This window comes from Odocoileus virginianus, chromosome 23 (assembly GCF_023699985.2).
Source record: "Odocoileus virginianus isolate 20LAN1187 ecotype Illinois chromosome 23, Ovbor_1.2, whole genome shotgun sequence".
Classification (NCBI taxonomy): domain Eukaryota; kingdom Metazoa; phylum Chordata; class Mammalia; order Artiodactyla; family Cervidae; genus Odocoileus; species Odocoileus virginianus.
In genome coordinates, this window is record NC_069696.1 from 21,907,998 (window position 1) to 21,930,966 (window position 22,969).

Sequence of the window (22,969 nt, forward strand, 5' to 3'; positions counted from 1 at the left end):
ATTGCTGCTGTCCGACCCTATGCGACCCCATAGACGGCAGCCCACCAGGCTCCCCCGTGCCTGGGATTACCCAGGCAAGAACATTGGAGTGGGTTGCCATTTCCTTCTCCGTGCATGAAAGTGAAAAGTGAAAGTGAAGTCGCTCAGTCGTGTCTGACGCTTAGCGATCCCATGGACTACAGCCCACCACGCTCCTCCGTCCGTGGGATTTTCCAGGCAAGAGTACTGGAGTGGGGTGCTATTGCCTTCTCCGTGTGGAAGAACTGACCCAGTTTAATTTCTTGCAGTGCCATTTTGGACTCTGAACAGAAAGGGTTCAGAGTGGGGAAGCAAATTGTCCAGGATCACGGATTTGGAAGACTTCTAGATAATCTACGCCAAAGGTTACATTGTTGTCAGTGCCAGCCTTTAGAAGCAGGGAAAGCAAAGTTCAACAGAAGTATCAGCGAGTTCTAATCAGGTCCCTTCCTTGCCTCGCCCCCTAGATTTAAACCTTCTCTAAAGCTTTCAGTGGTTTCAACACTGAGACCTTTAAAAATTGCGGCTACATAAACTTGAAAGGTCCCCAGGCGCAGGCGGGCAAACGGCCTTTGGGGTTGAGAACTTCAGACCGCACGGAAAAGAAAGAGCTCAGAAAGCGCAACCGGTGGGCGGGGGTTACTCCGGGAGAGAAAAATCAGGCGATTTAGGGGAGGGGTTTGGCGAGGTCGGCCTTTGTGCTTTCAGCTACCCGGAGCCAAAAGCCGCGGAAATTAACCAGAGGGGGCGTGGCCTCTGAGATGTCCCGCCTGCCCCGCGCAGTGAAATTCCCACAGCTCCCGAGCGACCCGCTTCTGGGACCGGTTCGCGGTCTTTCTCCTGCTCGGATTCACAGCACCTACTCGGGAGTGGTGTGTAAGCAGAGGGTAAGCAGAAAGAGGGTGGCGGCAGGAAGGGGGCCGGGGTGGCAGGTGCAGGCTTGGGGGATCTCTGCAGACCTGAAACTTGTTTGCACAGAGTAACTGCTAAAAGTTTGCTTTTCAATCCATTACTTTTAAAAGGGAGTTTCATTCCTTTACCCGCCCCCCCCCCCCCCCAAACCCCGTAGATAAACTGTCAAACTCCAGGAATACAACTTGAGAGAATAAGTCTTTTTGTGTTTAAGTGATGATTTACCCACTTTGAATTCTCAAGCCAAGGGAGCATCCACTTGGAAAGGGCGCCCGTTGAGCTTTGGGGAAGTAAAACGTGAGCTCATGTAACAGCAATTGAGGAATGGCTGCAGTTTAAGCAACTTCTGTTCATCCTAAGAGTGTAAAATCCTGCAGAACCTCTGAGATCCAGGAGAAACTGGACTTTGCATCTCCTGAAAGATAGAACTTGCCTTTCTTGGTTCACTTTGACAGGCCAGAGGAACATCAGCAAGGTAAAAATAATAGAAATAATGAACAAAGTGCAGCAGGACCTGAATCAGATCCTATTAGATGACAGGAAAGCTAAGGATCAAACCCCCCGGGAGGGTTCTGGAGGGGAGGCGCCCAGACTGGAGGTGGAAGCGTTTGGAAGGAGTAGAGGAGAGAGGAGCCCTTCCCTGGGAGTTAAGGCCTCACCTGTGACTGCCATCGCTGGACTTGGGCGGTGGGGGCCAGGGTGCCTGCAGATTCTACCTGCTGCGTTCTTTGAAATAGTCACAAGATCTTTTGGTAGTCCTGACACCACTTTTTATTTTCTCTTTTTCCCTCTGCTGTTTACTCTCTAAGAAAGTGCCAAGTGGGCTGTCCTCAAACATGGTTGAATAGCTTTTGGAAACTTGTTCAGGCCCCCAGCTAACAGGCTTTAGACCAGACTAGCCCAGTGTTCTCAGAGCCCTACCCTGCTGTGAATACCAAAGAAGACACACCTTTTGTATTCTCTGGGAATTAGGCTGGTATTGAATTTTGCTGTCTTCTGAGGTTTCCAAAGTAAGAAGCCTCTGTGTGTGTGTTGGCCATCTTTGGCCATCTTGAAAAATAGCAAATCGGTCCAAATTTGAATATTACTTTCTGCGGCAAGGGCGGTTTTTCTGAGGGTTTGTTTGAGAGTGGAGTTTCTTAAATGCAGAGACTGGAAAAGGAGGTCAGCATAGTTTCCTGAGCATAGTCCCCTTCCCCCCACAGCCAGCAGCATCCCCCCCACCCCCACCCCAACACCTGGCCCTGAAGCATAGGGGGCCGTGTCTGCAGTCACTCAGTCTATTCAGTAAATTCTAGAACTCACAAACAGCAAGAAGGCCACTGAATTGTCTTTTCTCTTTATCTCATGGGCAGTGTTCAGTTGCTTTAAGAAGGTCTGAAATTGCAGAGTCATGCCCATGGGAATGTGTGCTCATGTTTTCTGTGTTGCACAATATTGAAGGAGGAAGGCCGCCATAAATAAAGTAACTTTGCTCTTTTTGGCCAAGAGCCTATAAAGAGAAGAGGACTATTTCTCAGTTAATAAACGGTATCTATCACTAAACTGTGATAGACAATAAGGGGGTGGGGTGGGATTCTGGGAGGAGGGTGAGGGGGATAAGACAGGAAGGGGATTTGACGGAAAGAACTCCCCAGAAGACCAGGGTAGTCCAGAATTCTTTGCCTTGATGGTGGATAGCCTACAGGTTCAATATTAGAGAAAACTGGGTTTCAGTCTTGGGCCCTCCACTGTGAATTTTGGGTCAGATTACTAATTCTGCCTCTCTGGGTCTCAGTTTCATTATATGTTCAAGGTAGTGACAAATATTATTTGCTCTACTTGAATTTCTCCAAGCTCTCAAGAGAGATAATGCTATGGCCTTTGAAAACTCTGAAATTGTATCCTCACTGCCTAGAACAGTGCCAAGGTAAGAGCTTATTTATTCACCAAGTACTTACCTAGCACTTACCAGGTCCCACTGCCTTTCTTTTTTTTTTTTTTTTTAAACTTTTTATTTTGTACTGGGGCATAGCCAATTAACAATGCCACGACAGTTCCAGCCAAACAGAGAAGGGACCCAGCCACTCATAAGCATGCATCCACTTTTTCCCAGACTCCCCACTTTATGCTTTATTCACTTAATACTCCCAAGAGTTTTGTGAGGTAGGAGGTTTTATTAACCTCATGTTGCAGGGAAGATTAGTTAATCACAGCTGGTAAATGACAGAATTGGATCCACTACGTCTAGTTCTGGAGTCTGTTTTTGTCCTTCGTAAAAGCACCCCCTCCACATTAGGTGATTGAGTCCCCCTCTCTGGTGAGATAGGTAGATATATTCTCTATTATGCCAACCAGTGTTGGACAATGAAAGGGACAACACACTGTCCAAATAGAATTCATCACTGGAATAATTTCTATAACTCATCACCAAGTTTCATGTTTTGTTCTGCTTACTTTTCTTAGATAATTTCTACTGCATTCCTTGACTACTCAAATCACTGAACACTTTAACCTCTGAAATATTATTACTGCTCTACCACTTTCCTCTCTCTTGATGATCTTTCCTGAACAAAGCTTCTAGTAACTTCTTTTTGGAGTGCAGTGCAATGGCATGATGCAAGTTCAGGGCAGCTTATCGACAAATAAACCTTGAAAAAAAAGTGTAGATTAGTGGTGCCTAATTTCATGCTGTAAATGACTCCTGTTTCTTAATGTCTTACCTTTAGCTCTGCTTACCCCACCCTCAGATGTGCTGGGAGTGGACCACGTCTATCCTGAGAGGCGATTTGTGGGCCCACAGAGTGCTGTATCAGGAGCTCAGTATTGGCCACCTCCCAAAACCACAGACTGGAAGAGCTAAGCCACATTCTTGGTGATTAAGAAATTCTCTCTGTGAAGTACACTTTGTGTGTTGTTCACATTTAGAGGGAAAAAAAAAAAAAATCCTGCTGTTGACCTTTGTCCCCAACTGCTCAAGATTTTGTGTTCTTTTCCCAGCAACAGTCTGAAAGTCTTCTACTTTTTCTCTACTCTTTCAATACCCATGTTCACTGAGAGAAAACCATCCTCTCAACTTTTCTTTCACTGGTAAATGCATTTCATTCTGAGAACACTGGTGAAGACCTACAGAAACCTGTTGACTTTTAAAACTAGGGTTAGATAGTAGCACCTCCTACTTGATAAACTTTATTAAGTTGTTGTTTTCTTTTTTTTTAAATTAACCTCCCTGCTGTGTTTCTTCAGAGGCATAGGGCTTAGGGACTTAGAAATTAAGCTAATTACTCTAAATTCAATGATGGAGAAGAATGCAGTTTATTTGTGACTCCTCCCCACCCCCATACTAGAACAATAGTAGATACATTAAATGTTGCGAAAAGCAAGGGGTGGAGGCTTCCTGGCAGCCTAGCCGTTGAGACCTTCCCACATAGGCAGGTGTGGGTTTGATCCCTGTTGGGGTTGGGACACTAGGATCTCCATGCCTTGGTGGCCAAAAAAAAAACCTCATAAAACAGAACCAGTGTTTTAACAATTGGTTTTTTGTGCAGCAACAGTTGGGGGGAAAAAAATCCACATAAAAAAAAATCTTTAAAAATGTTACTAAAAGTATAATATTATCTTGCCCTGAGAAATGTGGACTGAAAAAAACATCATGTGAGAGCTATGAGTTCAGTTTTTGTTGAGGCTTACTGAGGACTGTAGCCCAGGAGACAGCCCCTCAGCTAGCTTCTCTAAAGCTGAAGAACTTCTCTAAAGAGGTAGATGGGGAAGTCAGTATATAAATGAATTTGGTAAAGGGGGTATGTGCAATCAAACCCAGATCTTGGTAGAAGGTTGCTGCTGGTTATAAGGAATAGTGTCTCTATTAATGATTTTAGTGCTTTTCTAGGTATAAGAAGATGCAAGAAATTTGGCTTATAAAAATTTCTCCCAGAAACTGTCTAACTATCTGCAAGCCAGTTTTGCCAGTTTTCCTAGAACACAGGGTGACTTCTCTCTGATTAACTCTGAACTGCTTTCAGGGCATGAGAAAGATTCTCATAGAATCAGATGGCAAGTGACAGTCTTTAGCTGGCAGAATCTGTCATACTTGCTTTCAAGACTACTGACCTGTGGAAGTGGATTAACTTGCTACTGTGTGTGTGTGAGTGTTTAAACTAAATGCAGCTGATCCTTGAACATCATGGGGGTTGGGGGGCCTATCCTATGGGTAGATGAGAATCCACGTATAACTTATAGTCACCCCCTCCTTATACACAGTTCCTCAGTATCCATGGCTCTGCATCTGCAGATTCAACCAACTACTGATTGTGTACCACTCTGGTATTTAGTATGGAAAAAAAATACAAATATGAGTAGATCCACATGGTTCAGATCTGTGTTGTTCAAGGGTTAACTGTACATTTCTATTTGCCTGAACCCAAGGAAGCTATTTTTAGCCTACCTTTCAAAATAGAGATTGCTTAGGAAGCTTTGGGTTTTTATTTCCAAAATGGGGCTAATACTTACCTTGTCGCATAATTGGAAGAAGAAGGAAGATAACTGGTGGAATGGGTGCTGGCACTGGTGCAGGTGTAGGGTAGGTGCAGTGTAGGCATTCACTCAATGTTAGTTGAATCAGAATTAAGCAGTTTGCAGTCTCTTGAAGGAGACAGTGCAGTGTGGTTGGTATATGAGATGTGAGACCAGAGACTTGGGTTCCTGTCCCAGTGTGGCTGCTCAATATCTGTAATTTCCATTTATTTCATCTGTAGAATAGATATACTCATGAGGACTATAGTCTCATAGTTATAGAAATTATGTAAGGTAATGCACATAAAGTACATGGTATAATATAGCCAAGTCTTATAAAATTAAATATGTATGTATTATATATATATAGATATGTATATATATAGGCATGTCACATTCAACAGTAACATACAGACAACTGGATGACCAGTAGCAGAGTCTAGAAAGATATATAGGTTTATAGATTACTGGTAGATGGGTAGAATGATTAGAATAATTTCTCTAAATAGGTTGCATGCAGGGGTTGAGTTTTAAAGGCAGGAACAGATATGTCTACAAGAGACGACACTTCATGCTAAGGCAGTAAAATGGTGTTTAAGCTTGGGTATGAGAAAAGATGGGCTTCTCAGGTGGCACTAGTAACAAAGAACCCACCTGCCAATGCAGGAGACGTAAGAGACGTGGGTTTGATCCCTGGGTCGGGAAGATCCCCTGGAGAAGGGCACAACAACCCACTCCAGTATTCTTGCCTGGAGGATCCCATGAACAGTGGAGCCTGGCGGGCTATAGCCCATAGGGTTGCAGAGAGTTGGACATGACTGAAGCGACTTAGCATGCATGCATACATGCACTCGTGATAAAAGGTGTGTGTTTATGTGGAAGAAAGAGAAGATGTAGGTAGTGGGGCTGATAATAGAACAGAGGAGGTTAAAAAGAATGTCAGATAGTGCCGAATTTCAGCTTTTCCCTAAATTCTTACCCACTTGGATTTGAGTGTCATCTGTGTACCTCTTCTTCCTCCTCCTGAGCACTTCTCTAGTTATTCTTCCAACTCTAGATTCAGGGGGTTACATTCCATTTACTCTTGACAGCTTTTCAATGGGAGTAAATATAGAATGTGAAGTGACCTGAAGAGTTTTGTAAAGCTAATCCTCCTCCCCTTGTCCCTTCTACGAAAGTATCATGAATACCTATTTCTCCCCCACGTTTGCAAGCTTTTTATTTATTTATTTATTTTTGCACACCTTTTATTTTATGTTTCCATTATCCTGTTTCACCCTCTTCACTTGTGTTGGTGTGAATGATGACCCTAGTCGTGGTGACAGTGATGATCATGATGAGGAGCTAATCAGTTTTATTGAGGGTTTTCATGGGCCTGGCATGTGCTAGGTATGTTCCACACGTTATCTCACTTAAATCCTGACAGTAACCCACTAAGTTGGGAGATGCCAACTTACTGGAAAAGACCCTGATGCTGGGAAAGACTGCAGGTAGGAGGAAAATGGGGACGACAGAGGATGAGATGGTTCGATAGCATCACCGATGCAGTTTGAGTGAACTCCGGGAGATGGTGAAGGACAGGGAAGCCTGGCGTGCTGCAGTCCATGGGGTTGTAGAGTTGGACACAACTTAGTAACTGAACAACTATTCCTATCTTACCAATGAAGAAATCCAGTTTCACAGAGGCTAAATCGCTCAATCAAAAACAATAACCAAATGATGTGGCTGGAATTCAAATCCTGGAGTCAGATCTTGATTACCACTGAAATGACAAAAGGTTGTGAACTGGCTTTATAAAGAAGGGCATGTATTAGAACTTAGGCGTTTCTACTCAAACATTAATGGTACTACTATGTACATAGTATGATGTTTTGAAAGAGATCCATGGATTCTGGTTTGGGTCCAATTTGTGGCTCATCATGATGCAAAATATGATTTTATTCTAACTTTAGCAAAGTTTACCTATGTATATTTGCTTGTGATAACCCCTATATTTTCATTTTCACACAGTGCTTGTTTGATATGTTCAAGCTTAATGATATAGAACCAGAAAAAAACCAGGGATGGGGGTGAGATGAATTGGGAGATTCGGATTGACATATATACACTATTGATACCATGTATAAAATAGATAACTAATGAATGAGAGCCTCCTCTATAGCAAAGGGAACTCGGCTTAGTGCTTAGTTGTGACCTAAATGGGAAGGGAATCCAAAAAAGAGAGGCTGTATGCATAGATGTAGCTGATTCACTTTGCTGTACACTAGAAATTAATACGACATTGTAAAGCGGCTATACGCTAATAAAAGCAAATGAAAACAAGAAAAACCATGGATAAGAGCAAAGACTATCACATGTATTTCTTGACTTATATAAAAAGAGTAACTTAAATAAATGATTAAAATGGGAAAAAAAGAACCAGAAAGAAACATGATACTATTCATTAGAAAAAAGAAAAACTAAATGATTATTTCTTCTTCAAATAACCCAAAATATCTTTAAGAACAATATGGTTAATGTTGCAGTATAAGGACACCAAGTGCCCATTATTTGGGGATATTTATGTCTGTTTTTTCCTATCTTGTCTAAAATCTTTTTAAGGTTCCAGACCAAAATCAAAAAAATGGTCAGCCTTTCGCAGCTAATGGAGAATGAAGTATTCATGGCCTTTGCCTCCTACACGACAATTGTGCTTTCAAAAATGATGTTTATGAGCACTGCAACTGCATTCTATAGATTGACAAGAAAGGTAAGACCTGGGAGGCAGTATTTTGTTTTAACAGTTGGGATTCTGAAAAGCAATTTTCTTAACTTTTTTGTAAAGCCCAATGGCATATTGTTTGATACTGTAAATGAATATGCAGGCATTTAGTTCAGGTGGTTCTGATATATTTACAGAATAGGTAGTTTCTCCCAGAAATGAGTAAATGGTTTTTTGTTTGTTTTTATTGTTCAATTAGCATATGAGATTTCTGAAGTATCAGGTTTTTCAAGGAAACTTTGTGATTTTGAAGTTAATTTTGCTAACTAGAGCTTAGAAAATAGTCACTTTCTAGACAGTGAATTGGTGTTTTCAGCTCTATTGCAGATCAGGGATATGCCTTAGGGCACAGAATTAAGTTCTTATTGTTATTAATAGAGTCTCTATGATTGGGACAAGGCATTTGAATTGTGGGTGGTTATGATTTCTTAAGTGGATAGTATTCTACCCAGCATTGTAAGAATTTTTTTTTTAAGTGGAGGCTTGGGGAAGGTGGTAGAAAGTTTTGAAACACATAACCCATATACAGGGGAAGAGCTTCCCTGATGTCTCAGTAGTAAAGAATCCGCCTGCAGCGCAGGAGATGCAAGAGACGTGGATTCAATCCCTGGTCTGGGAAGATCCCTAGAGGAGAAAATAGCAACCCACTCCAGTGTTCCAGGCTACAGAATCCCATGGACAGAGGAACCTGGAAGGCTACAGTCCATGGGGTCATAAAAAGTCAGACACGACTGAGCTCCTGAGCACGCAACCTGTTTTGTGATAACAGTGATATGGGTAAAGCAAAGCTACAAAATTAGATGATTTTCACTGGTGTGACTCCTGTGCCTATTCACCAACTTCTTTCTGGAAAACATCACTTCTGTCTCTTGGTCTTGGTCCTGAGTTTCAGTCCTCCAGAGCCTTACTTTTATTTAGAAGTCACAGTCCTCCCTAAGGTATTTCTTCATTACTGTCTTGAGGTATCATTCCTTCCCGTCTTGAGGTATCATTCCTTCCCAATGATGTTTGCATTTTAATGGGGCACATATCCACACAGGTAAACCTCTAACAGGGCAAGGTGTTTGAGCCTCTGTCTAGAAAGTGGCTGCTACTACCAGGTCTTGACTCGGTGGTAAAGAAACCACCTGCCAGTGCGGAAGACACAAGAAATGCAGATTTGATCCCTAAGTCAGGAAGATCCCCTGGAGCCGGAAATGGCAACCTACTGCAGTATTCTTGCCTGGGAAATCCCATGGACGGAGGAGTCTGGTGGACTATGGTCCATGGGGTCTCCAAAGAGTCAGACACAGCTGAGAGACTAAACAACAAGCAACCACCAGATCCACACTGTCCTCTAGAAATACTGTGGCATCAAGGACAGCAGAAATGTTGCTTGTCTTAGAAGAAAAGGGGAAGGGAATTCAAATTTGTGAAATGCCAGTGATCTACGCCAGGCACTGTGACACTGTGTATGTCAGGTCATGGGAGCATTTTACATAATTGTTAGCATTATCCTGTGAGATGAGCGTTACTCTTCCCATTTTATGGATGAGGAAACCAAAATCAGAGCTGTTAAGTAGCTTTCCCAAAGTTACACACCAACCAAGGCTGAGGCTGGGATTCAAATTCAGATTGGTTTTAAACTCCTATTTCAAGCACTTTCCATTGTAATACATTATTTACTTAGTCAAAATCTCTTTATTGAACATCCAGTATGTGCCATGCATTTATTTCAGAACCAGACAGACAGATCTGCCCTCAAGAGCTGATCGGTTCTCCTCAATATCTTTATCTGAAATAAATGCTCATGTCACATTAAGAAAAATGCTATATTATTTATGAAGTTTCTCAGCTTAAATTAAGGCTAATTTTATAGTTCATGTTTTTCTTTATTATAAATCATTAAGTAGTGGAACATAAATATTTTTAAGTGCATGTTTCAAGTTTCAGGGAATGGGGAAATCATTTCAAAGAGCATAATAATGAAAGGAAGGACTATGTGAAAATATGTCCTGGAATATGTGCCTGGTGTTTATAGGAATGCAATTCAGCTTCTTATATTTCACTGGATTGTTTAACCTAAAGTTTTAGTTAATTCAGAAGAAAAAGAGGCACACATATCCTAACAAAGTACAAAACTGTCCCCACTCTTTTATGCTGTGTGCCTGTTCTCTGGTATCTTTGGCAAATAAACTTATGACTTTCATATGAGTCAATCAGTTCGAAATAATGTTCTTAAGGACAAGTGCATCAATATTACTATTAAAAAATGCCAGTTCACCATAATAATAGCTTTTTATTATTTTAATGAGGACTCAGAATTATGCTTTTTTCTGGTTTTGCTGCCTTTTCACTATTTTTATATATTGGTTTTTATTTAATAAGTTCTTATTTATGCTTCTCTTCAAAAATTTTTTTACACTGTTCTTAAAAATTCAGGTTTTTAGAAGAGATGCTTTCTCCTGTGTGTATGTGCTCAGTTGTGTCCAGTTCTTTGCTACGTTATGGACTGTAGCCTGTCAGACTCCTCTGTCGATGAGATTTCCCAGGCAAGAATACTGGAGTGGGTTGCCATTTCCTACTCCAGGGGATCTTCTGGACTCAGGGATCAAACCTGCATCCTGTGTCGGCAGGCAAATTCTTTACCACTAAGCTACCTGAGAATCTGCATGCTTTCTCCTACCCCTGGGTTTGATCTATAGCTCCCAATTTTTTTTTTATAATGACCAACTTGGATGCCTGTATTTCTTCTAATAAAATGTGAATATCAGGTAGAGTACTCCCCATGTTATTTGGTATTTGAAACAGGTTTTTTTTTTTTTTCCCCCTCGGCATTTGGAATAGGTTTTTGCCAACCCCGAAGATTGCGCAGGCTTTGGCAAAGGAGAAAATGCCAAGAAGTATCTTCGGACGGATGACAGGGTGGAACGTGTTCGAAGGTAAACCAAGTGTCTCCTGAAATGACTCATTTGATCACAGGATGTTGGTCTCAGAGTCAAGTGAGGCTGTTGGGGTCTTGAAGAAAAAGAAAAGTCAATCATTTTACCTACTCTGTATAATTATAGAAAATTAGCGATCTAGAAGTCTCCAACTATCACTGTGATTGCATGTATTTCCAATTTAGCTTTTCTGTGCACTTTGTTAGGTTAATGACTTTGTTCTGTGTAGTGATTTATCAAAAGTAATGACAGGTAGGAGGTGAAACGAGGACGGTAGATTCTTGCAGTTTTTGTCCTCTTTCTCCAGAGGTGAGACTGTCAGCTTGGGTAAAAGTTTGAAGAACTAGGTATTTTTGCATAAAATAGAAAGTATGAACTTGGGGAATCTCTCCCTATCTTCTCTCTCTCTCCCTCCTTTGTAGATATTATATTTAATGTACAGAGAATTCAGTGAACAATGAAAAGCAATAAGCCAAGATACCATCTACCCAGCTTCCTAATGATACTATTAATAAACTTATTTTAAAAGCACATTCAATTCTAGTTCTGAAGGTATATTTCTTATTCCTTGTCATAAAGTGATGTAAATTACAAAGTTTTTCTTTCATCTTTACTGAGACTTAATTGACAAAATTGTAAGTGTACAATTTGCAGTGTACAGTGTCATTCATTTGATACACATATATGTTTCAGAGTCCTTCCATTGAATTAGTTGACATTAATTAATGAATTTCAGTAATTAACACATCCATCACCTCTCAGATTTCATCTCTCCTCCCCTCCTTTTTGGTGAGAACATTTAAATTCTGCTCTCATAGCAACTTTCAGTTATATGTGCTCTGTGCTCAGTTGCTCAGTAATGTCTGAGTCTTTTTCGGCCCCCTGGATTCTAACCCGCCAGCCTCCTCTGTCCATGGAATTTTCCAGTCAAGAATACTGGAGTGGGTTGCCATTTCCTACTCCATGGGATCTTCCCGACCCAGGTATTGCACTCCCATCTCTTACATCTCCTGCATTGGCAGGCCGATTCTTTACCACCGTGAAACCTGGGAAGCCCCAGTTTTCGGTTATACATTTACACAATGCAGTGTTATCTGCTGTAGTCAGCGTGTTATCCTTTAGATCCTCAGACCTTGTTCCTCTTATAACTGACAGTTAGTACTGTTTTATCAACCTCTCCACATTTCCCCCAACCCCTAGCCCCTGGCGACGACTACTTTCTCTTTTTATGAGTCCAGCCTTTTTTCCTTTGGGTAGATTTCATTTATAAATGATAACCATACAATATTTATCTTTCTCTGTCTTTCGTTATTTCATTCACCATAATGTCCTCTAGGTTCATCCAAATGACAAGATTTCCTTTTTTTTTTTTTTTTAAGATCGAGCAATATTCTAATCTTTTTGGGATAATGGTAGGGAAGTTCTGTGCTACGCTGGGCTGTACTTAGTTGCTCGGTTGTGTCCAACTCTCTGTGACCCCATGGACTGTAGCCCACGAGGCACCTCTGTCCACAGGGATTCTCCAGTCAAGAATACCAGAGTGGGCTGCCATGCCCTCCTCCGGGTATCTTCCCAACCCAGGGATCGTATGCAAGTCTCCCGCATTGCAGGCAGATTCTTTAACATCTGAGCCACCAGGGAGAACCTTCCAAACTGTTCTCCATAGTGGCTCTACCAGTTTATATTCCTAGCAGCAATGTAGAAGAGTTCTCTTTTCTCCATATTCTGGCAAGTATTTGCTAACTCTTGTCTTTTTCACAGTAGCCATCCTAATAGGTGTGATGTGATAACTCATTTTTAGTTTTAATTTGCATTTCCCCAGCTGATTAGTGATGGTGAGTACCTTTTCATTTACTTCTTGGCCATTTGGATGTCTTCTTTGGAAAAATGACTATTTGGGTCTCCCTTTTTTAATTGGATTATTTTATTTGTTTATTAATTTGGGGCTATGACATTGTGAGTTCCTTATATATTTTTAATATTAACTGCTTATCAGATATGGGCTTTGCAAATATTTTTTCCCATTCTATAACTTCTCTTTCAATTTTGTTGATGGCTTCTTTTGCTGAGCAGGAGCTTTTTGATTTGATGTAGTCCCACTTGTTTATTTTTGCTTTGTTTTTTTTGCTTTTCGTGTCAAATCCAAAGATATCATTGCCAAGACCAGTGTCAAAGAGCTTACAACCTTTATATTCCCTCTAGAAATTTTATGGTTTCAGGTCTTATGTTCAAGTCTTTAATTCATTTTGAGTTGATTTTTGTGTATGGTATAAGATAGGGTTCAGTTTCATTTGCATGTGGAAATCTAGTTTTCCTGACACAATTTACTTCAGAGGCTGCCCCTTCCTGCTGTGTATTCTTGGCTTCTGTGTGAAAAATTGAGTATACATGCATGAATTTATTTCTGGGTTCTCTATTCTGTTCCATTGATCTGTGAGTCTGCTTTTATGCCAAAAAAATACTGACTTGATTTCTATAGCTTTGTAATGTAGTTTGAAATCAGGAAGTATGAAGTCTCCAGCATTGTTTTTATTGCTTAAGATTGCTTGGATATTCAGGGTCATTTGTGGTTTCACACAAATTTGGGGACTTTAAAAAAAAAATTCTCAAAAAGTGCCATTGGGATTTTGAGAGGGAGTACATTAAATCTGTAGATTACTTTGGGTTGTGTGGACATTTTAAGTGTTAACATTAATTTTTTCAGTCCATGAGCAGAGAATATCTTTCCATTTATTTATATTTCTTCTATTTCTTTCATCAGTATCTTACGGTTTTCAGTAAATAGATCTTTCCCCTCTTTGGTTAATTTTATTCCCCTAAGCATTTTATTCTTTTTGATGCTATTTTAAAGTTCATCTTCCCCAGGTGACTCAGTGGAAAAGAATCCATTTGCCAAGCAGGAGACTTGGGTTCAGTCCCTGGGTAGGGAAGATACCCTGGAGAAGGACATGGCAACCCACTCCAGTATTCTTTCCTTGGAGATCCCATGGACAGAGGAGCCTGGGTGGGCTACAGTCCGTGGGGACTCAAAGAGTCGGGTACAAGTCAGTGACTAAACAGCAAGAGCAGTGAAGTTAGTCTATTTTATCCTTCCAAAAAATCAGCTGTTAGTTTCATTGATTCTTTTCTATTGTATTTTTAGTTTCTATTCCATTTATGTCTATTCTGATCTCTGTTATTTCTTTCCTTTATTAATTTGGGCTTAGTTTGCTTTTCTTTTTTTAGTTTCTTGATATGACAGGTTAGGTTGTTCATTTGAGATTTTTTTTCTTAAATATGGGGGTTTATCACTATAAACTTCCTTCTTAGATTGCCTATGCTGAGTCCCCATGAGTTTGGTATATTCTGTTTCTATCTTTACCTGTCTCAAGATATTATTGATTTCTCTTGAGTTTTTTCTTTGACCTGTTTGTGAATTTTCCAGTTTTCTTTTTGTAATTGATTTCTAGTTTCTATTGTTGTGGTTGGAATAAATGCTTGATTTTGTACTTCTTAAATCTATTAAGACTTGCTTTTTGGCCTAAGATATGATCTATCTTGGAGAATGTTCCATGCGTGCCTGGGAAGAATGTGTATTCTGTTGCTGTTGGATGTAAAGTTCTATAAGTGTCTTTTAGGTCCTTCTGAGCTAAGTGATCTTTCTAGATGATCTGTCCATTGTTGAAAATGAGATGTTGAAGTCCTCTATAATTATGGTATTGTTATTTCTCCTTCAGATCTGTTACTGTTTGCTTTATATATTAAAGTTTCCTTTGTTGGGTGCATATATATTTACCAATGTTATGTCCTCTTAATGCCTTGATCCCCTTTATCATTATACAATGAACTTTTTTGTCTCTTGTTCCAGTTTGTTTTGATATAAGTATAGGTTTTTCAGCTTTCTTTTGGCTTCCATTTGCATGGAATATCTTTTTCCACACCTTCACCTTGTGTCTATGTCCTTAACTCTTCATAGGCAGCATATTGTTAGGTCTTGTCTTATTTTTATCTGTTCACTCATTCTTGTTTGATTGGAGAAGTTAGCCCGTTTTGATTTAAAGTAATTTCTGATGCTTCCCTGGTGGCCCAGACGATAAAGAATCTGCATGCAATGCAGGGATCCTGAGTTTGATCCCTAGGTTGGGAAGATCCCCTGGAGAAGAGAATGGCTACCCAGTCCAGTATTCTTGCCTGCAGAATTCCATGATCAGAGGGTCCATGGGGTCACAAAGAGTCAGACATGACTGAGTGGCTAACACTTTCACTTCACTTCATGTTCTTATTGCCATTTTGTTAATTTTTTTCTAGTTGTTTTGGAATTCCTTTGTTCCTTTATCTTTCATTGTGATTTGGTGATTTTCCTCTAAGGGTAAGCTTTGATTGCTTTCCTTTTATCTTTTGTGTATCTACTATGAGTTTTTACTTGGTGGTTACCCTGAGTCTTATGTAAAACATCCTGCTTTATATTAATAATAGTCTATTTTAAGTTGATAACAACTTAGCTTTTAATGCATGCAAATGACTTAGTGACTAAACAACAACAACAAATCTTAATCCACATTTTCTAATTGATTTATTGAGAAAGTTGAGGAAAGAGCCAAGTTTATATCAAAATGAAGAATATGAAGATGTGCACAAATGCAGGATTGAAGACTAAGTTAATCTTGAGACTATATACCATAAGGGAATCTGCAGAAATCTTTGGAGGGGCTTCAGACTTTGGAGAAGGAAATGGCAACCCACTCCAGTACTCTTGCCTGGAAAATTCCATGGATGAGGAGCCTGGTAGGCTACAGTCCATGGGGTTGCAAAGAGTCAGACACAACTGAGCAACTTCACTTTCAGACTTTCCAGGGAATCAAAAGTGATAAGGCAAATATGATCTTGATTCTAAAGGGATTAGATGCTGCAGCTGATACCTGAATTAGAGAAGTAAATTTTTTTTTCAGTCTCCATTTCATTATCTATTTATACTCACCAAATTGTAGAAGTGTAGTCAAATATATTCATGGTGTTTCCTATCTTAACTATTCATCACAAAACTAAATATCTAAATGTTTAAGGATGGCTGTGAAAACTCCTCACTGCTTCTTTAATTTTATATAATTTTGCTTATCCTGTGAAATGTGTCTAGAATTATACCACAGTGTAGATGTGCATTAGAAAATACTAAATGAAGATGGTACATAACTTCAGTGTTTCACATGTTAGGAAAATGGGTTGGCAATAGAATCTCAATAGAAAAAACTTTTCAGTGGGGAGGTCAGTCAAGATGGTGACACAGGGGACTCCTGAACTTCTCTCTTTACACTTATGTTGTTGTTGTTCAGGTTGTTCAGTGGCTAAGTCATGTCTGACTCTTTGTGATTCCATGGACCACAGGATGCCCATGAAAGCTTAGCAAAAGAAATTTTATTTGGGGATTTTAGATGCCTTCCACTCCCCCTTCTCAGCCCCTACTTCGGTCTCTCCTGGCCCATGGGATGATATTTCTAGAGGAGAAAGCCATTATCTAAGCTAATCTTCTCATCAGATTGTGAACAACAAATAAAATTTAGTGAGAACAATTGCCCTTAGCTGTGAAAGGAGTGTCCTTGAGGTGCAGGGACTGTGTGTACAGCGCCCCCTGGTGATCAGACACTGGCTTTTCAATGTGGCAAGAAAGAATCTCCAGGAAAGAGAAGCTTCTGGTTTCCAGGTGTATTTTTTGAGATCAGATCAGTTCCGTTAACAGAGTGATTTACTAAATCACTTTTGGAGATACTTTTCAGAATAAGAGTTTCCACAATCTCCCCTCTCCATTTTTAACCTAGAATTTTTCTTTTTCATTACTTCTATTTGTAATTATCAAGTTGTTTCTATTAGCATGTTTTGGTGACAGGGACTGAATTTGGCTACAAAGGACGTGAAAGTTATGCTTTTAGGCATGCAATATTGAGAAAATATACACTACACATATGGGACCCTTAATTAAAAATATAAAGTAATATGTGTTGAAATGTCAAGATAAGTAGCCTAAAGGAAGTTATTTATATTCTGGGCATATGGAAATCAGTGATGATTAGAAAGCCTTTTACATTATGCATTTATTTAATCCTATCCCATATTGTTCTAGAAGAATTCAAGATTATATACATACTCCGTGCGCGCGCACGCACACACTCAGTTGCTCAGTCATGTCCAACTCTTTGCAACCCCATGGACTGCAGCCTGTCAGGGTCCTCTGTCCGTGGGTTTTTCCAGGCAAGAATACTGGAGTGAGTTGCCATTTTCTCCTCCTGGGAATCTTCCTGACCGAGGGATCAAACCCACGTCTTTTGCATCTCCTGCATTGACAGGCGAGTTCTTTACCACTGAGCTACCTGGAAAGTCCCATGTACATTCCTTACAACAAGATAAAGTTGTAAGGTAACCAGGGCAGCTGAAGAAATAAGGTGAAACATTTAAAAGAGAAAAAAAAGGGTTTTAGTACTTAGGGAGAGATGTTTAGAATAAGCTATCTTCAACGGTAGAGAATACCTCTTTATTGAGACTCTTCAGTGGGGTCCAGTTGATACACACTGGGAATTCTTCAAAGAAGTGGAGGATGGGATAAAACTTAAAGCTAGATGATTCCTTTCTGGCCCCAATACATGAATGAAGCGTTTATTGAGAGATTACTGTGTGTCTCACTGTCACTTCTTTTATTGGGATGCTGTAAAATGGCTTTAAGACTGACTTCCTGCCCTTGAGGGGTTTATAACTTTTCCACTGAAAAGCAGACTCACATGCATGTAGTACTTAAAGAATGATATAAAGCTATCTCCCACTAGATGTTAAGTAGTAGGATAACAGTGTAACTTCCTAGGGTCTTTGGGGATATTTCATAAGGGAAGAAGCTGAAGAATGTTAGGATTTGGAAGGAAAAAAGGAGATGCGAGATCATGGCAGTTTGGAAAAATTTCCTGGCAGGAACTTGAACACACTGCTACATGCTGAGCATGAAGAGCTTTGGGTAAGAGAAGGGAGTCAGCTAGTCTGGTGTGAAGCTCCTTTTGTGGTTGGCCACCCCCTGACCATTTTCAGTGATGTATAGCAACTCTGGTTTAGGTCCGGTCGATGCTGAGATCCGAGTGGTTCCGATCTGACTAGGGTGTTATGACTGGAGCATCTTGAGCCCAGAGCAGGGCTGGAGTTAAGGTCAGTCCAGAACAAGCTTGCACCAAGGGGCACTTGCCCAAAAGAGGAAGGACATGGGAACATGGGGTGATGGAGAGGAAGTAATAGACCCTGGTAGAAAGTGGTCATACATAAAGACGGATGTCCATTTGCTACTAGATTTCGTTAGCCATCTAGGAATGACACAGAAATGAAGGAAGCTGCCCCTTTAGGATGCTTAGAGGGAAGGTGATACTGAACTAAGCAGATGCTCACTGGGAGAGGATGTGCCTACGCTGGGGTCTAAAAAGAAGTGATTGACAGGTACACTCTGTTATATTTAGAAAGGATAACCAACAAGGACCTGCTATAGAGCACAGGGAACTCTGCTGAATATTCTGTGGCAGCCTGGATGGGAGGGGAGTTTGGGGGAGAATGGATACATGTGTATGTATGGCTGAGTCCCTTTGCTGTCTACCTGAAACTATCACAACATTGTTAATCAGCTATACTCCAATATAAAACAAGAAGTTAAAAAATAAAACTAAAAAAGGAAGAGCATATAAGAAGGCATAAATTAACACAGTGTGAGGCTCTGTTGAAAACTGGCCTTACTAGAACAGTGAGGAATACTGTGAGACCATTTTGAGGGTTGAGGGCAAGGAAAAAGAACTGAATGAAAGAGATAAATAGAGGGAGGCCAGAAAGAATGGAGAGGCCAGTAAGTTCCAAGGAACCCCTGCCCTTGAATTTCCTCCCCAAACCCCCACCACTGGAGCTCTTTACCCCTAATTTTCCTTGACTTTCTCCTCTGTTTTCACACTGTATTCTATTTGTCAATTGTTTAATATAGACTTGGGGCTTCACAGGTAGTGCAGTGGTAAAGAATCTGCTTGCCAGTGTGGGAGACACAAGAGACACAGGTTCGATCCCTGGGTCAGGAAGATCCCTTGGAGGAGGAAATGGCAACCCACTCCAGTATTCTTGCCTGGAGAATCCCATGGACAGAGGATCCATGGACAGGCTGCAGTCCATGGGGTCACAAAGAGTTGGACACAACTGAGCAACTGAGTACAAACATATTTCTACATGGTCTCATCATTATAGGTTCTTCGTCAATTTTAAAAATGTCTATCCTTTTAGAATGTGGTAAAGGAGGAAGTAACAGGGCCTAGATGGGAGGTGAAGAAATATCTGTGGTCCAGCAGGAGAATTCAAAGGGTCCAAACAAATACCCTTGATGTAATTGGTGATGTGAGCTCATCTTTAGTAGAAAATAGTGTTTCTGTCCTTTCTTGCGCACCTTGCTTTCAGTAACCCTTGGTTTGTTCCATGAAACAGAGGGAACAAGAACACTCATACCCTTTCTGTCTTGGCTTTATTTAGGAACAGGTGGTTGTTTATTTAAATCTTTCAAAATTGTTATTTATCCAAGTTACTGTTACCTTCTGCATGCCTTTATTTTTTGTTGTTATTTTTGTCAGGAGACCTTAGAGATAATCTACAGAAAACAGGAGAAAGGAAAAGAGGTGATAATGGTGATCTTTGAGCAAAGATTATTTAGTAATTACACTTTTTTTTGACTAAAAGAAAAAAGTGAAAGTGAAAGTCGCTCAGTCGGGTCCGACTCTTTGCGACCCCATGGACTGCATAATCTATGGAATTCTCCAGGCCAGAATACTGGAGTGGGTAGCCTTTCCCTTCTCCAGGGGATCTTCCCAACCCAGGGATTGAACCCAGGTCTCTATCCTTCATTTTGAAATATGTATCAAAAGCTTACAAGTTCTATCAAAATCTCAATTTATAGTCTAGATTCTTAAGCAGTTTTTAACTGTGGAAAATGGAACAGGGTTACCAGATTTGAGAATTAAGCACTTTATAAATATATTTATAAAAATAAAAATATATATTTTTTATAAATATACACTTTATATTTTAAAAAAATCTCGCCAGTAATTGACGTGCCTTGTGTTCACAATCTTAGCTGGAGGTGCCATGAATTGGAGAAAAAGTTGTGTCTAAACCATGCTTTCTGTTTTCTTCTAGCTGTGGTATAAATTTCATAATAGGGTGCATGACTTTCCCTTTATTATTGTCTATCATGTTTGTGTATATTTTGCCCCATCACTACTAACTAATTCCTTTTGTAATTTTAGGATAGGTTGGCTGACATTTTTCCCATGTTTGAAAGGCTAGTTATATATTCTGTTATCTGTATGTGGAGAAAGTGAAATTCTTGATATTAAGATTGATAAATTGATTTCTGGTAACCTAGTGGCTTGGGTGAATGGGCAAGGGTGGTATCAGTGATCATTTTGCATCCTATCACAAGTGAGGGGGCTCTTAAGAAAGATACCAACCCAAAGGATTTTCTTCTTTTGGGAAGAAGAATTTTTATAAGAGGAATCTTGAATTGCTGTTGTACAGACTTCAGAAGAAAAAATATTTTATATGTATAAAAATGACGGGAGTTTTATTATGTAGATGCACTTTTGATATTCTTGAAAGTGCGAAAATCCTTCTTTCTTATATGTTGAGATACACTGAAAATAGAAGAAACAAAATAATGAGTCATTCTAAATAACAGCCAAGTGGATAGGGAAGCAAGGGAATTTGAGAGAAATAAAATGAATCTTACTTTGCATGTTTAAGATCCATTAACACTTCTATTTAGTTTCAGAAGAGAGGGAAAAGTGAATGTATTTCTGCTGATTTTGAAATTAGGGTTTTTACAAGTCATCTTTTTTTCCACAGAGCCCACTTGAATGACCTTGAAAACATTGTGCCATTTCTTGGTATTGGCCTTCTGTATTCCTTGAGTGGTCCAGACCTGTCTACAGCCATCCTGCACTTCAGACTGTTTGTCGGAGCACGAATCTACCACACGATTGCGTATTTGACACCCCTTCCCCAGCCAAATCGTGCTTTGGCTTTTTTCATTGGCTATGGAGTTACATTGTCAATGGCTTACAGACTGCTTAAAAGTAATCTGTACCTGTAAAGAGAATCATACAACTCATCATCCAATGATTTTCTAAAAATTCTGTACTTCCAATTTGTAATGAATCCTTTTATGATTTTAAGTGGGAGGGGAGCAGAGAAATTAAGTTAGAGAAAACCTAGTCTACATATTAATACTGCCAATATTCTTTATTCCTGTTTTGTATTTACACAGGACATTTAACATAATTTTTAATTCCTTTGTCTTATTCATGAAGTACTTTGTCATAAATTTTTATTATAATTTGTAACATTTGTTCAACATTTCATATTTTAAATCTTTAAAAAGAGTAAGTACATGTATATTAAACCTGTATTTCAAAATTGATGAAATGGGCATATGAAATAAAGAATTCAAAGGATAATTTCATTTAGTTTTATCTTTCCCAAAATATTTTCAAAAGTTTCAAGCTACAGAAAAGTAGTACCATGAACTTTTATGTATGTTTCACCTAGATTTACCAATTGTTAACATTTCCCCATATTTGCTTTAGCTCCATCACTCAATGTTTTTTCTGAACAATTCGAAAGTTCAGTTGCTAAATCGTGCCTGACTCTTTTTGGCCCCGTGGCCTGTAGCACACTAGGCTTTCCTGTCCTTCACTATCTCTCGGTGTTTGCTCAAACTCGTGTCCATTGAGTCAGTGATGCCGTCCATCCATTTTGAAAGTGAGCCATAGATATCATGCTCGTGAGACACTTCACTCTAAATACTTCGACATGTATCTCCTATGTACAAAATAGTCTCCAAATAACCTTATCATTATCACACCAAAGAAATTTAACTAAGGTGGTATAGATGAACCTATTTGCGGGGAAGGAATAGAGATCTCATTTGGTGCTCTGTGATGACCTAGCTGGATGGGATTGGGGCTGGGAGGGAGGTCCAAGAGGGAGGGGATATTTATGTATATATGTAGCTGATTCACTTCTTTGAATAGCAGAAACTAATGAGACGCTTTAAAGCAATTATACTCCAATTTAAAAAAGAAATATAACTCTAATACAATAGTATTATTTAACATATATGGTGAGTAGTGAAAGTTGCTCAGTCGTGTCCAACTCTGCGACCCCATGGACTATACAGTCCATGAAATTCTCTAGGCGAGAATACTACAGTGGGTAGCTGTTCCCTTCTCCAGGGGATCTTCCCAACCCAGGGATCGAACCCAGGTCTCCTGCATTGCAGGCAGATTCTTTATCGGCTGAGCCACCAGGGAAGCCCATTTTAACATATATATTTAACATACATAATTCATATTTAAATTTTCCTTAATTTTCCCAATCATGTCCTTTATTTTATTTTTTTTTCATTTATTTTTATTAGTTGGAGGCTAATTACTTTACATCATTACAGTAGTTTTTGTCATACATTGAAATGAATTAGCCATGGATTTACATGTATTCCCCATCCCAGTCCCCCCTCCCACCTCCCTCTCCACCCGATCCATCTGGGTCTTCCCAGTGCACCAGGCCCAAGCACTTGTCTCATGCACCCAACCTGGGCTGGTGATCTGTTTCACCCTAGGTAAAATACATGTTTCAATGCTGTTCTCTTGAAACATCCCACCCTCGCCTTCTCCCAGAGTCCACAAGTCTGTTCTATACATCTGAGTCTCTTTTTCTGTTTTGCATATAGGGTTATCATTACCATCTTTCTAAAGTCCATATTCTAATGAGATGGATGAAACTGGAGCCCAATCATGTCCTTTAGAACTACTTTATTTTTGATCTAGGAATCAGACAAGGA

The 22,969-nt window shown here is 39.8% G+C and overlaps 1 protein-coding gene across 2 annotated transcripts; it reads left to right on the top strand.

Annotated features, from left to right (window-relative positions):
• The first annotated feature begins 802 nt into the window (after positions 1-802).
• MGST1 (microsomal glutathione S-transferase 1) lies at positions 803-21,584 on the top strand. Of its 2 annotated transcripts, XM_070453677.1 has the most exons (6): positions 803-905; positions 3,639-3,784; positions 8,023-8,170; positions 11,009-11,103; positions 15,391-15,451; positions 20,974-21,047. In XM_070453677.1, exons 2-5 carry the CDS (start codon positions 3,660-3,662, stop codon positions 15,428-15,430), a joined length of 408 nt encoding a protein of 135 aa, XP_070309778.1. In that variant the 5' UTR covers positions 803-905; positions 3,639-3,659; the 3' UTR covers positions 15,431-15,451; positions 20,974-21,047. The 2 variants fall into 2 exon arrangements, with proteins under 2 accessions (XP_070309778.1, XP_020735358.1); XM_020879699.2 differs by lacking the exons at positions 3,639-3,784; positions 15,391-15,451 and having other exon boundaries at positions 822-905; positions 20,974-21,584.
• Positions 21,585-22,969: the final 1,385 nt, after the last annotated feature.